The 12347-nt window shown below is 32.9% G+C and overlaps 1 protein-coding gene across 1 annotated transcript in view; it reads left to right on the top strand.

Moving 5' to 3' along the window:
• The first annotated feature begins 5767 nt into the window (after window positions 1-5767).
• LOC143052406 (corticotropin-releasing factor-binding protein-like) overlaps window positions 5768-12347 on the top strand; it is a 72292-nt gene continuing 65712 nt past the window's right edge. Inside the window, exon 1 of the mRNA XM_076225441.1 lies at window positions 5768-5922. Within this exon, the coding sequence (XP_076081556.1) occupies window positions 5854-5922 (69 nt within the window). The 5' untranslated portion in view covers window positions 5768-5853. The remainder of the gene's footprint in view (window positions 5923-12347) is intronic.

The raw sequence follows: 12347 nt of genomic DNA, 5'->3' as shown, positions 1-12347 counted from the left end.
CCTAAAGGTCCTTGGGCTGATATTGATGTCTCGGGATGATACGACATATGATACGGATTTTGCCATGTATTATTCTCTATGTATATATGTTGTATCTATGTTAATCTATGTCAATTGGATAGATAATAAAGATAAAGAGCCCTTTACATGATCAGTTATTGCAAACTACATGTAGATACTTGGGAAATGTCAGCTATACATAATGCGACCAGAAGACGTTAATAGATTAGTTATGCTTGGGAAATGTCAGCTATACATAATGCGACCAGAAGGCGTTAATAGCAGATACTTGGGAAATGTCAGCCATACATAATGCGACCAGAAGGCGTTAATAGCAGATACTTGGGAAATGTCAGCCATACATAATGCGACCAGAAGGCGTTAATCGATTAGTTGATTGATTGATTTAAGAATCGAATCAAAATTGCAGTGGCAAGTACTTGCCTACACGTCAATTGTGGGTAGCTGTACTAAATCATATCGTTTGTTCCTTTAGTCTATGTTAAACAATAGCGGACCCAGAGGAGGGGAATAGACGGTTCGAACCCCCCCCCCCTCTTTGTGGGTCGATCAATGAATTTGAATGGGGACATATTGTTGAACACCCCCTTTAATCCTAGGTTGGGAACACCCTTTAAAAAAATGGCTGGATGCGCCCCTGTTATACTATGGTTAACCCCAAAAAAAAACTTGTTGATAAAAAAAAATATTTCCGTCCTATTGGAAGTCCTTTATTTTATTATATATCCGAATTCCTAGTTTGAGGAGGGGACGTACAATTGTGGATTGCTTATGGTGGAAACGTTTGGTTGGGAATAAAAACTTTTTAAAATCAATAAGGAGCTTGTAATAATAGATATTTTCATCAATCTTACGTGAAACAGATTTGAAAATATGTGTTCAAAAATTAATTATAGAATCGAAGAATACAAATATAGAAAAAAATATTTTTCCGAAGATATCTACCGGACAACACATTCATTCACGAATGCGTGTAGCATTAAATTCGATTCAGACGTGATAACATTTACAAATAATTCAAAAAATAGATTTTTCAATGGAATGGTTAATGTTTACGATTGCTCAACCTTCCCCTAACCAGGGACAGTGGTGTAGCAAACACAAAATAACAACAAAATGAAGGAAAAAAATAGTTGAAATTGAAAAAAATCAGTAAATCCGTATGAAGCACAAATACACACACTAATATAAAAAAATTAATAGACACAAATTTATATAGGGAGATGTGGTATGAGTGCCAATGAGACAACTCTCCATCCAACCGTGGTGTACTGGTTAGTGCATCGGACTACTGACACAAAGGTTCCTGGTTCGATTCCCGTTTGGGATGAAAATTTCAGGAACTCAATTTTCGGCTCTCCCTTGACACCATCTGCGAGTATGTTTCCCAATCCACTATAAATAAATATGTTTAAACTTTAGACTAACTCTCCATCCAAGTCACAATTTATAAAAGTAAACCATTAAAGGTCAAGGTACGGTCTTTCAACACGGAGCCTAGGCTCACACCGAACAGCAAGTTATGAAGGGCCCAAAAATTACTAGTGAAAACCATTCAAACGACAAACACTGAACATCAGATTCCTGACTTAGGCAGGTGCAAACAATTGCAGCGGGATTAAACGTTGTAATGGTACCAAACCTGCTCCCTTTTCTAAAACAGTAATATAACATCACAACATAGAAAGACACACTATAAACAAAGCATTGATTTAATTGTACTCGCAGTGGCTTCATAACATCAAAGCTAAATCCAACTCATAAGTAAATAACGTTTTCCCGGAATAAAATAAGTATATTCTTTGATAAAATGATCATGTACATAACTTTCACTTCAATTTACGAGAAACTATAAATAAGGCAGCAACCATTTAGATTTTCGGGGGGGGGGGGGGGGTCCCCTCAGCTGCCACTATATGTAATGCTAAAATTGGAAGGAAAAAAATGTTTTCGACTTGTCGCGAAAAGAGTAGATTGTTTGTCCAGAAAAAAAATCCATAGCCCCCCCCCCCCCCCCTCCCCCAGAAAATCAAATGGTTGCTGCCGAAAAGCTTCCAGACATTTGGTATCATCTTTAATTTAGTTTCGTATATGATATCCATGTGCAGCGTGTTCACATTCAACGCTTATCAACTTCGTTGTTCATTTTTCTAATATACTGTAATTTTAAACGAGAAGTCATGTTCCTATTATGATGTCAAATTATCCATAGACAATAGACAATACTTTATTAATAAACATCAGACCGGCGTTTTGCATTTGCGCCGATCTGCATTTCATTTGCGCCGATTTTTTCTTTCATTTGCGCCGATTTTTTTTTCATTTGCGCCCATTTTTTTTACAGGTAAATTACAGGTGAATAGATATTAGAAGAAGTGGTATGAGTGCCAATGAATGAACTCTCAATCCAAGTCATGTTCTTTTTCATTTATCATTATAGACCTCCTCAGTTAGTCACTTGTACAAATTTAATGAATTATCAATCATAACTTGTATATAACTGTTGTCCCCTGCTCACCATGGGTAGTGGAAGAAGTCCTACAAGATACATCTCCAGACTTTACATTGACTGTACCCGCTGTCTTTCGGACATCTACCACATGGTTATGCTCGTTCTGTGTTTTGACAATAAAATCCGTGGTGACTCTGGCTGTACACGATTTTATGGTACATTAGTAAAATGTGTTTCAGGACACTTATCATCCGATATGTATGGCCCTCGATGATTAAAGAATTGACTCCTCGACTCGTTTCAGTGTGCAATATGTCTATCATGTTACTATGAAGTTTCAGAACAATATGAATCAAAATTAACATAAATGAACAGCATTTATAACCAGAATTTACCAATTATTATAGTATAGTACAGTACAAGTATTAACTTAGCTGTAAATCTAATTAGGAGCAAATATAAAATCGGCGCAAATGAAAAAATGAAATCGGCGCAAATGAAAGAATGAATATTTACAAAATCGGCGCAAATGTCATACGCCCCATCAGACACATAGGTGTACAAGAGGACATCATATATACACGTTGACACATTTTTATACTCAATACATTAACACTAAACATAATAATACTACATTCATGGTAATTTATAGAAAAATGTCAATTTACAAACTACCATAACATTCAATTCAAAAAAGACTAACATAATTCACAAGTATCGTGTAAGATTTTTTTTTAAATATTGCCAAGTTTTTGTAAAGTTCTACATGACAAAATGTTAAAAGCTGTTTCAATGTGTACTCTGTTGGATTTGCAGTATAATATTGTGGAATATATTTATTTCTAAGCAGTTTTATTTCCTGTTTTCGACATTTGAATAGATAATGAAATTCGTTTATCCTGTAGTAAACAAAAACAAAAAATCTCAGACTTATAGACAACAGTACCTTTGTGTACTAGCAATTCTAAAAAAAAAAGGTCTACTGTAACACTTTAATCAACATCAACCGTTTTTCGTCGCATCAGAGCCGCCCCCTTATTTTTCTACATGAATAACGTTTAAAAGGTACTTTAAAAAACATTATTTAGGGTTACCTTGGTACAGATAATGAATCAACCAATATTCATATAAGTGGGAGGGTTAGCTAGCTATAAAACCATGCTTAATCCGTCATTTTCTATATGAGGAAATTCTTTTACTAAGTCAAAAATATGACGGTTGTTTTTCATTCGTTAAAGTGGTTTTGAGCTTTTGATTTTGCCATTTGATAATCAAAGGGACGTTCTGATTTGTAAGCCAAACCCCACAAAATATGTGCTCGCTTCAGACTATTGTTGACTCTAATAGTAGACAAAAGTAAATATGTAGTCCAGTCGACACATAATAATTCCTACACTATTATTTGGAGAGAAATTGAAATAAATCAAATGTAAATTCGAAGTGAACATTTTATTTAAAACTTTTAGCAAACCTTATCTATGGTCGGTTTTAAATAGAACTAAACATTGATTGAATGATTGGTGTTGCTAAACGCTGCTTCAGCACGAAAACAAAACTAGTATACCACGGCGATCTCACACTGCATGTCTATGATATCTTCAGGCGAAAAAATGCTTTGTAAAAACCAGTGAACATTCATAACTATATAAGCTGTTTTTTCTCAAGTCGAATTATTTTAGTTCCTACATTTATATGTATATGAGACCTGCTGCACTTGTATGAAGGTAGCATATATAGAATTCATAAAACGAGTACATTTTCTTATTTGGTAAAGATCCTTTTCATGTTGTGTGTGTTTCTTTTGGCTTATTTTGTTGTGGTCTTTTTTTGCGTTTACCACTTAGTTTCCTTTTCTACGTGTAGCCTCTTTTAGATAATACATCATTATGTTTCTTTTTAAGAAATAGAACCACTAATGCAAGCCCGGTCGGAAAGAACATACAAGAATGTAGTTCATATTTTAAACAAAATAAATCCTACGCATAGCTATATCCTTGTCAAAAGTGGGAATATTTGAGTAGCTTCAATATCAAATGTAAGCTTGGGGACTTGGGAACTTAAGATAAAGTAGCCATTAATGCTTGAAATTGCAGAATTTAACATAGAAAGCAATGGGGCTATGAATTAGTGGTTTTATACTTTAAAGTATGTTAATTATTTATTATCCAACAAAATGTTGTAGGAGGTTACGGACAGATTAACATTTACCAGAGATACGTACTAAATTTACATATGTTTTGCGTATTTTTTTGTTTTTGTTTATATTAAAGGTAGTTAGTTTTCTCAATTGAATAATTTGACATTGTTCATATCAGAGGCTTTTTAAACCGACAATAAGTTCTGAGTGTTCTCTTTGTTGAAAGCTGCACGGTTGCCTACAATTGCTTACCTCCACTTCATTTTAACTTTGGGTATTCTCATACCACATTTCCTTAATTATGCATATAGACCTACGAGCAATTAAAACTTTGCGATTTCGACTAGAGATGAGAATTTATTTACTTTATTTAAAACCATAAAATTAGTAATATTTTCATTGTACCATATGTATTTAGAGTGTACACAATTTTCTCTTTTATAACGGTGTTCATAACGGGAAAAATTGGCATGCTAAGATATGGTTCAATTAAAAAAATAAAAAACAAAAATAGAATATTCAATATTTTTTTCTCTAACAGAATGATGCCTACGTCATATTTTATGTAAACTATAATTTTATTATTTATTATGTATTTATTTATTTCAATCATAATTATGATCTCAAAAAGCGATACAAAGAACTCATACAAAGTGAATGTGTTTTATGAAAGTTTTTTTTTTAATTGGCGCGAAAACAATTATCATCATGCTGCCTTATGACAGACTTCTGTTAAATATTTCTTAATGTATTTGTTTTTTACACATAATTTGCATTTTAACGTCAAACATCTACAACGAACTTTGATAATCATGTGGATAAAATCACTTAAAAACTGAACAAAGACGGAAATCAATTCCGATTCAATTAACCAATGACGTAATATCAAAAAGAAAAATAAGAAGAAACAAAACGATAAAATTAGACCAATGATTTTATCGATAATTAAAGACCAACTGCTAATTGCGTTAATAAATTCGAATATTTAATAATCTGTTAAAATCATTAGTAATTTGACTTTACGAGACGTGAAATAATAATTATTCCTCAGATACTGTTGATCAATATAAATATTTTATATAGCATTTAACAATAAGAATGATCTCTAGGATTGTCATAGAACTAAAGAAACAAACTGTTATACGTAAAGTGCGTGGTCTGGAATGATGCTATATAAGTTGAGATTTTATCGGATCTCATTCACTTAGATTGTCACTATCGTACAGTACTGATAAGCTTCAACATGATCAAAACATTTCTGATTTTACTTTGCCTCATTGAGAGTTCCATCATCAACGCACTTCCATTTAAGGTAATGTCACTTTCATTTTTTACTTTGCCTTATTGAGAATCATCGTCAATGCACTAACGTTATAGGCAATGTAACTTTTATTTTATACTCTGCCTTATTGCGGATCGTCAACACACAAACGTTTGAGGTAATGTAACGTTCTTTTTTTATTTTGCCTCATTGAGAGTTCCATAATCAACGCATTTTCATTTCAGGTAATGTCCCTTTCATTTTTTTTTTAATTTTGCATCATTGCAGAACATCGCCAAGGCATTAAATTTTAAGGTATTGTTTCTTTCATTTTTACTTCGCCCAATTGAGAGTTCCGTTATCAGGGCAACACCATTTAAGGTGATATCACTTTCAGTTTTTACTATGCCACATTGCAGATCAACGCGCTAACTTTTAAGCTAATGTCATTTCCATTTTTACTTTATGTGTCATTGAAAGTTCCTACGTGAACGAACTACTATTGAAGGAAGTATTTTATTCATTTGTACTTTGCCTTTTTGAGCTTTCAATTGTCTATTTCAAATTTTCTCCGTCAATTTGCTAACATTATAAGTAATGTTTTTGGTTTTGTCAACTGTAAAAAAAAACTAAAAAAAACAATGCATACATTTCTTGCGTATGCTATGCAAAAGTGTAAACCATTTCCGGTATACAATTACATGTTTGTAGGATTAATTTACAGGTTTTTTTTTAATTTTTGCTGATACAGTTAAAAAAGTTAAATGTTTATTAAAGAAAAAAGATAATCGGCAAATTAAAGTTGTCACAATTTTCTAGTAATAATGGTGGATGTGCTTTGTTAAATAGTTTTTGAAGTAGAAGAAAAGGGGGAAAACAGTTATGAACTATGTTATTCATAAGTGGATAGTTTTTGCAGAAGCAATTTTGTAAAAGAAACATGTTATTTGGTGGAGATATTAGAACGTAGAATACGTGTAACAAGGGAACATATTTGTTCCTAAGAATTTATAAGTGTAAATGTACACCTATAATTTAGATAGATTTTATAGCTTTGAATATTTAATGCCCAATAATTCAAATAAAGGATTTTCTTTTGACGCGAGTCAAAGTTTCGAATATTTAATTGACGAATTTCTGATTCAGAGGGTTGTTGCATTGCCGGAAATATCTGCTGTGTACGTTTAGAAGTTAGGTCTGTCCGAACAGATCATTGGTTGAGTTATTTTGAACGAAACAAAACCTACAAAATTTTAGAAAAATTAGAAAAGTGAATGGCGAGGATGGAAGCGTGTAGATTGATTTATGTGCATTGATTTTTTGTTTTGTTGCAAAAATTTATATTCTTGTCTCTTTTAAAATATTATCAAGATCAATTTGTTTTCATATTTAAATTTAAATCATTTTCTGAGTTACATCAGATACGTTATTCAGTGCTTTCGAGAAAAAATATAGTCTTTTTCATTAAATATTTGATAAAAAACTTTGAGAATAATGTTCCAAATACACTTGTGGCAAACAGCCGCGAAAACGTTAACAGCGAAGATTTTAGCCAAAAACGGCTGATTTTTCAGATCATTGCTAGATACACGACGAATAGGTGAAATTTCCTTCTTCAAAAACATTTCAAACATTTGACCTCTGTCTGCCAGACATAATACAAGATATGCATATACAGCCATCTACTCAAAAATAATTTATATTATTCCGAAGTTTTCCGATGATTTCAAAAGTCTCGTATACGTGTTAGGCTCAAAATTTACCCCAAACAAAGTTACAAATTTTTCTTGACATTGACCACCCGTATTGCATTCTAAACTCGATATTTCGTGCTATATGTTGATAGGTATTCTTCAGTTTCGACTTCACGTATCAAATTCGTCCTAAGGAATATGGTAGAATACTTGCCACTGGACATTAAGTAAACAGCAATGAATCAATCATTATACACTTTTTTTAAGCAAGTTGTGTTTGAAAAAGTATATGAACGATAAAATACAAGCCCATACAGGGAATGTTGCTGCGACTCATAATTTAAAGGAAACACAACTAGAGATTTAATGATTTGAATTCTTTTTATACGCCCGTCACAATTTTGACGGGACGTATTATGGTATACAAATGTCCGGTGTCCGTCCGTCTGTCTGTCTGTCCGTCCATCTGTCCGGCGTAAACATGTCGCACCGTAACTTGAGAACGACTTATCCAAATTTCATGAAACTTAATATAGTTGTTTCTTATGATGGTCAAATGATCTGTATACTTTTTGGTGAAAATAAGATTTAAACTTCACATGTCCCGCCGTGTCTCAAAACAATAAATGGTTATTGCTTAAAACTTCCTCAGAAACTATTTATGATTATTGCATAAAACTTCCACACAAGACGTCGGGCGTATCATGCGCTCATGGCGCAGCTGTTTATTATCAAAAGTACTTCTCCACGAAAAATGTCCAGGGACAACATTAAGGCATCCCCTTGAATACGTGTAAACTCGTTTTATTAATGTTAAATAAATGTACATGGATTCAGAAATTGTCTGAAATTCTGTGAAAAAAAATGATATTTGTGTAGAATTTACTTTCAATATCCCCTTTCACGGTTATTGCAACCATGTTGAATAAGGAGCAATTTTTAATTATCGATTGAAAATACGGGAAATAGAACATTTACATGGAAACATGCACATAGCATTCTCCGTACTTTCATACTATTTCCATATATATCTAACCAAACAATATGACTGCCCTTGCGTTCAGCTCTGTGCCTAAATGATAGTATGTTAATTATTTAAGATATGTTATATAAATATTTCATTGATATAAATGTACCCATTTCAGTAACCCTATAGGGCATGGCTTAGTACATGACCTAAAATGGAATATGAACAATAATGAATAATGAAGCATCAGACAATAGCTCAATTAAATACCGTTTATAGACTGAAACCAGCAATAAGGTCTTAACAACAATGCACCAGGCGGTGGCAATGTATTGATCATTCCGTTCCTAATTGCAATCTTTAATCGGCTACTTATTATAAAAATTATAAAAATGTATGCACTTAACGCACTTATTCAATCAAATCGCCTGCTAGCGAATTGGCGGGAATTGTCTTGCTCACAAATAACAGTACGGTCATGCTTTGTACAATAAAATTTGCATTATCAACATGAGATGTTGCTTCATTGACAATTTTGTCGGGATGAAATGTTCATTTCAATTTAAATCCGCCTTATGAAGTCATGCTTTAAATCAAATCCCTGTAAACTGATGTTAACAAGTTATTATTGAACTTTGAAACATATTACAAATAAATGAAGTTGGTTTTAAACAAAACTAATCTTGTTTATTCAGGTCGCGTTGAACTTTTTTTAAGTAGGGTGCCAGGATGGGTTTTTTTTCTGCCTCGCCTTGGCTATATTAAGATTTAAATCAACACTATAGAGGCGTCCAAAACTCTCTTTGTGTAAAATTTATTTCTTTTCAAAGAGCTGAAAACACGCTCGGTGTGTTTAAACAGGGTCATTCAAATATCTGCGGCTTGACTTCGGAATTTAAATTTACCATGACTTGTTTGTTTTGAATTTGTAACCTTCGAAAAGACTTACATTGTACTGTTAAAAACAATTAAAAATAAACAAAGAATTAAGGAAGTTCATGTACGGTGAAATTAACACAGTATAGCAACATGTATATCTCTGGTTCAGTGAATTCAGTATAGCAACATGTATATCTCTGGTTCAGTGAATTCAGAATTAATTTTTGAATACAGTTAAATATTTATGATAGATCCCAAAAACACAGAATTGTCACTTCATGTATCTCTTTTAAAGCGAAACAAATTAGCTTAGTAGAAATTTGACCAAAATGAAGTTTTATTAATCCTTATTTTAAACTCTAAATTCGCTAATTCTTTATAAAATCTCATCAGCATTTTCATTAGCAAAGTCAACATGTGGTCTGTTTTTCTCGGTTTTCTGTTTTCTACAATTAACAAAAAACAACAACATCAGTAAGATTAATCAAGCACCCCCGATTCTACTGTATGTATTCAATTTAATTCAAAGGATAGATTAAACTGATCCTGATTTAACATGTTTATTCAATTGCACAAACATAAATGTATTTCAAAACGTTAATAATTAAAGATAAAAATATAAAGCAACTTTTTTTACTTAAACATAATTCATCCTACATGTACTTTGCTATTCTGGTTAAGCCGCCACTTTATGTGAAATGCATAAGGTGATATATTTCTATCGTTTCTTACAAAGCATATTGTGTTGTCTTCAATCGCATTTTTAAACGGGAAAGGTTAAATACAATCTATAAAAAAAAAGATATGGTATGATTGCCAATGAGACAACTATCCACAAAAGACCAAAATGACACAGACATTAACAACTATTAGGTCACCGTACGGTCTTCAATAATGAGCAAAGCCCATACCGCATAGTCAGCTATAAAAGGCCCCGATACGACAATGTAACACAAGTCAAACGAAAAAAACTAACGGCCTTATTTATGTAAAAAAAAAATGAACGAAAAACAAATATGTAACACATAAACAAACGACAACCACTGAATTACAGGCTCCTGACTTGGGACAGGCACATACATAAATATTGTGGCGGGGTTAAAAATGTTAGTGGGATCCCAAACCTCTCCCTAACCTTGGACATTGGTATAAAAGAATACTTTTCCGATGCGGATGTGTGACAACGTCCTTTTTGTGTGTTACAATAGAGCGGATGACTCGGAGTATATAAATCTGCTGGTCGCATAAACATTTCAGTAACGTTTGAAAACAAACCCTACGCTTTGATCATCCACTTTGCTCTGTAAGGTGCACAAATACGCAGTAAGGTCCAATCGGCCCAGTAACAACTTTTAATATTATGGCTAATTTGAGAGAACTGACACACTTCCTATACATGACAGAGAATCAAAACGACAGATATTCTCATATGTTCATCCCGTTGGACTTACTTTGAGCAGAATGTACCTTTCAGTTTGTATGATATTTTTATCGTTTTGAATTGACATTGGATATTGGCTACTGGACGTTAAGGGAGTTCGCTTCTCAGTTTCAAAGTAATTAACTTTTCAAAGCACTAGTTTATATTGATAGGGAAGTGATAAAGGAATCCAAAGAGCAAAAAAATATATAGGTCACCGTGCTTGTTTTCGAGATATGAGCCATTGAAAGTTTGGTGGGAAATGTTCTCTTTTGACTTTTCATAGCTTTATCATTGACAAGTGGAAGTTCTCAAAAACTGTTAAAAAGTTATTAAAATTTTATAAGACTTTTACAGATGGCTTATCATTATACATGTAAAAGATTTTCAAAAAGAAAAATGGGGGTCACCGGGCAATTTTTTTCAAGGCATTCAAATGGATAAAACCAGAGGATTCCGAAAATCTGACAAAAAGTCCAAAACATGACAAGCCAGCTTCCTTAAGCCAACAATCAATCAAACAATTATCTGTGTATTGATGGCCAGACATGACAAATGACAACGACAATTGTCTTGGACATTAGTCAACGTATATGCTACATTTACGCAGCAAGATATTATGTTCCGGAAAAAATAAATGCCTTATTCACAAAGGATGTCATAGAATTATCTCTGTAAACCGTATTTATATCTTCACGCAAACCAATGCTGTTATTGTAATTGTTTTATGATTATAACTACAAACAAATGTGGCAAGGATCTCCCCTTTATCTGTCTCCCTCTCTGTCTCCCTCTCTTTCTCCCTGTCTTTCAGACAAAATCAAATTGTCTACTCTGGGACTCGGGTTAGAAAAATACATTTCGCGTTGAACAAAAATGTTGATTTGAAAAAAAAATGATTATTTTCCAGTAAATATATAGATGTCAAACGAACTTTAAGCTTCTTTTTTAATTCTGTAAAATATGGATACTTACAACGCATAAGTAGAACCGAATATAGCAATTGCGTTACTGATTAAAAAGCGCCATCACTCTTAAATCAAACAAATTCCGTTAAAACATGTCCATGTAAATATCACATATACATTTTTAACAACGTGAACTTCAAAGACGATATATTAAAATCGTAAATCTGTTAAAAACTAAAAATGTGGTAAATTATGGTCATAATTAAGTTAGGAGGTGTCTAGGCAACCAACGTAAAAGACGGATATAATACCTTAATTACCGCCCAATTATCATTTAAATCATAAATATATTAGTAAGTGCAGAAAAAGACTGAGCGATTATTTCAAAGGTGTCAGAATATCTGAATGCTGGTCTTAGAAATCCGTAAAAATAGTGTTAATGTAGGTCATCGATGTAAACATAAACAGCCGACATGTATTGTTCGTGTGTCATTATCTTGCTCTATAATTGTTCTCCCCCACTAAAATTAATGATCTTTTAGGTGTCTATGGGCTGATAACAAAATAACGTCAGCCAATCAGAAGACGCGTTACGTCCAAAATTAAAT

This window comes from Mytilus galloprovincialis, chromosome 11 (assembly GCF_965363235.1).
Source record: "Mytilus galloprovincialis chromosome 11, xbMytGall1.hap1.1, whole genome shotgun sequence".
NCBI classification, from domain to species: domain Eukaryota; kingdom Metazoa; phylum Mollusca; class Bivalvia; order Mytilida; family Mytilidae; genus Mytilus; species Mytilus galloprovincialis.
Note: the sequence above shows the minus strand (reverse complement) of the source record. Positions and strands in the feature narration are given on the sequence as shown.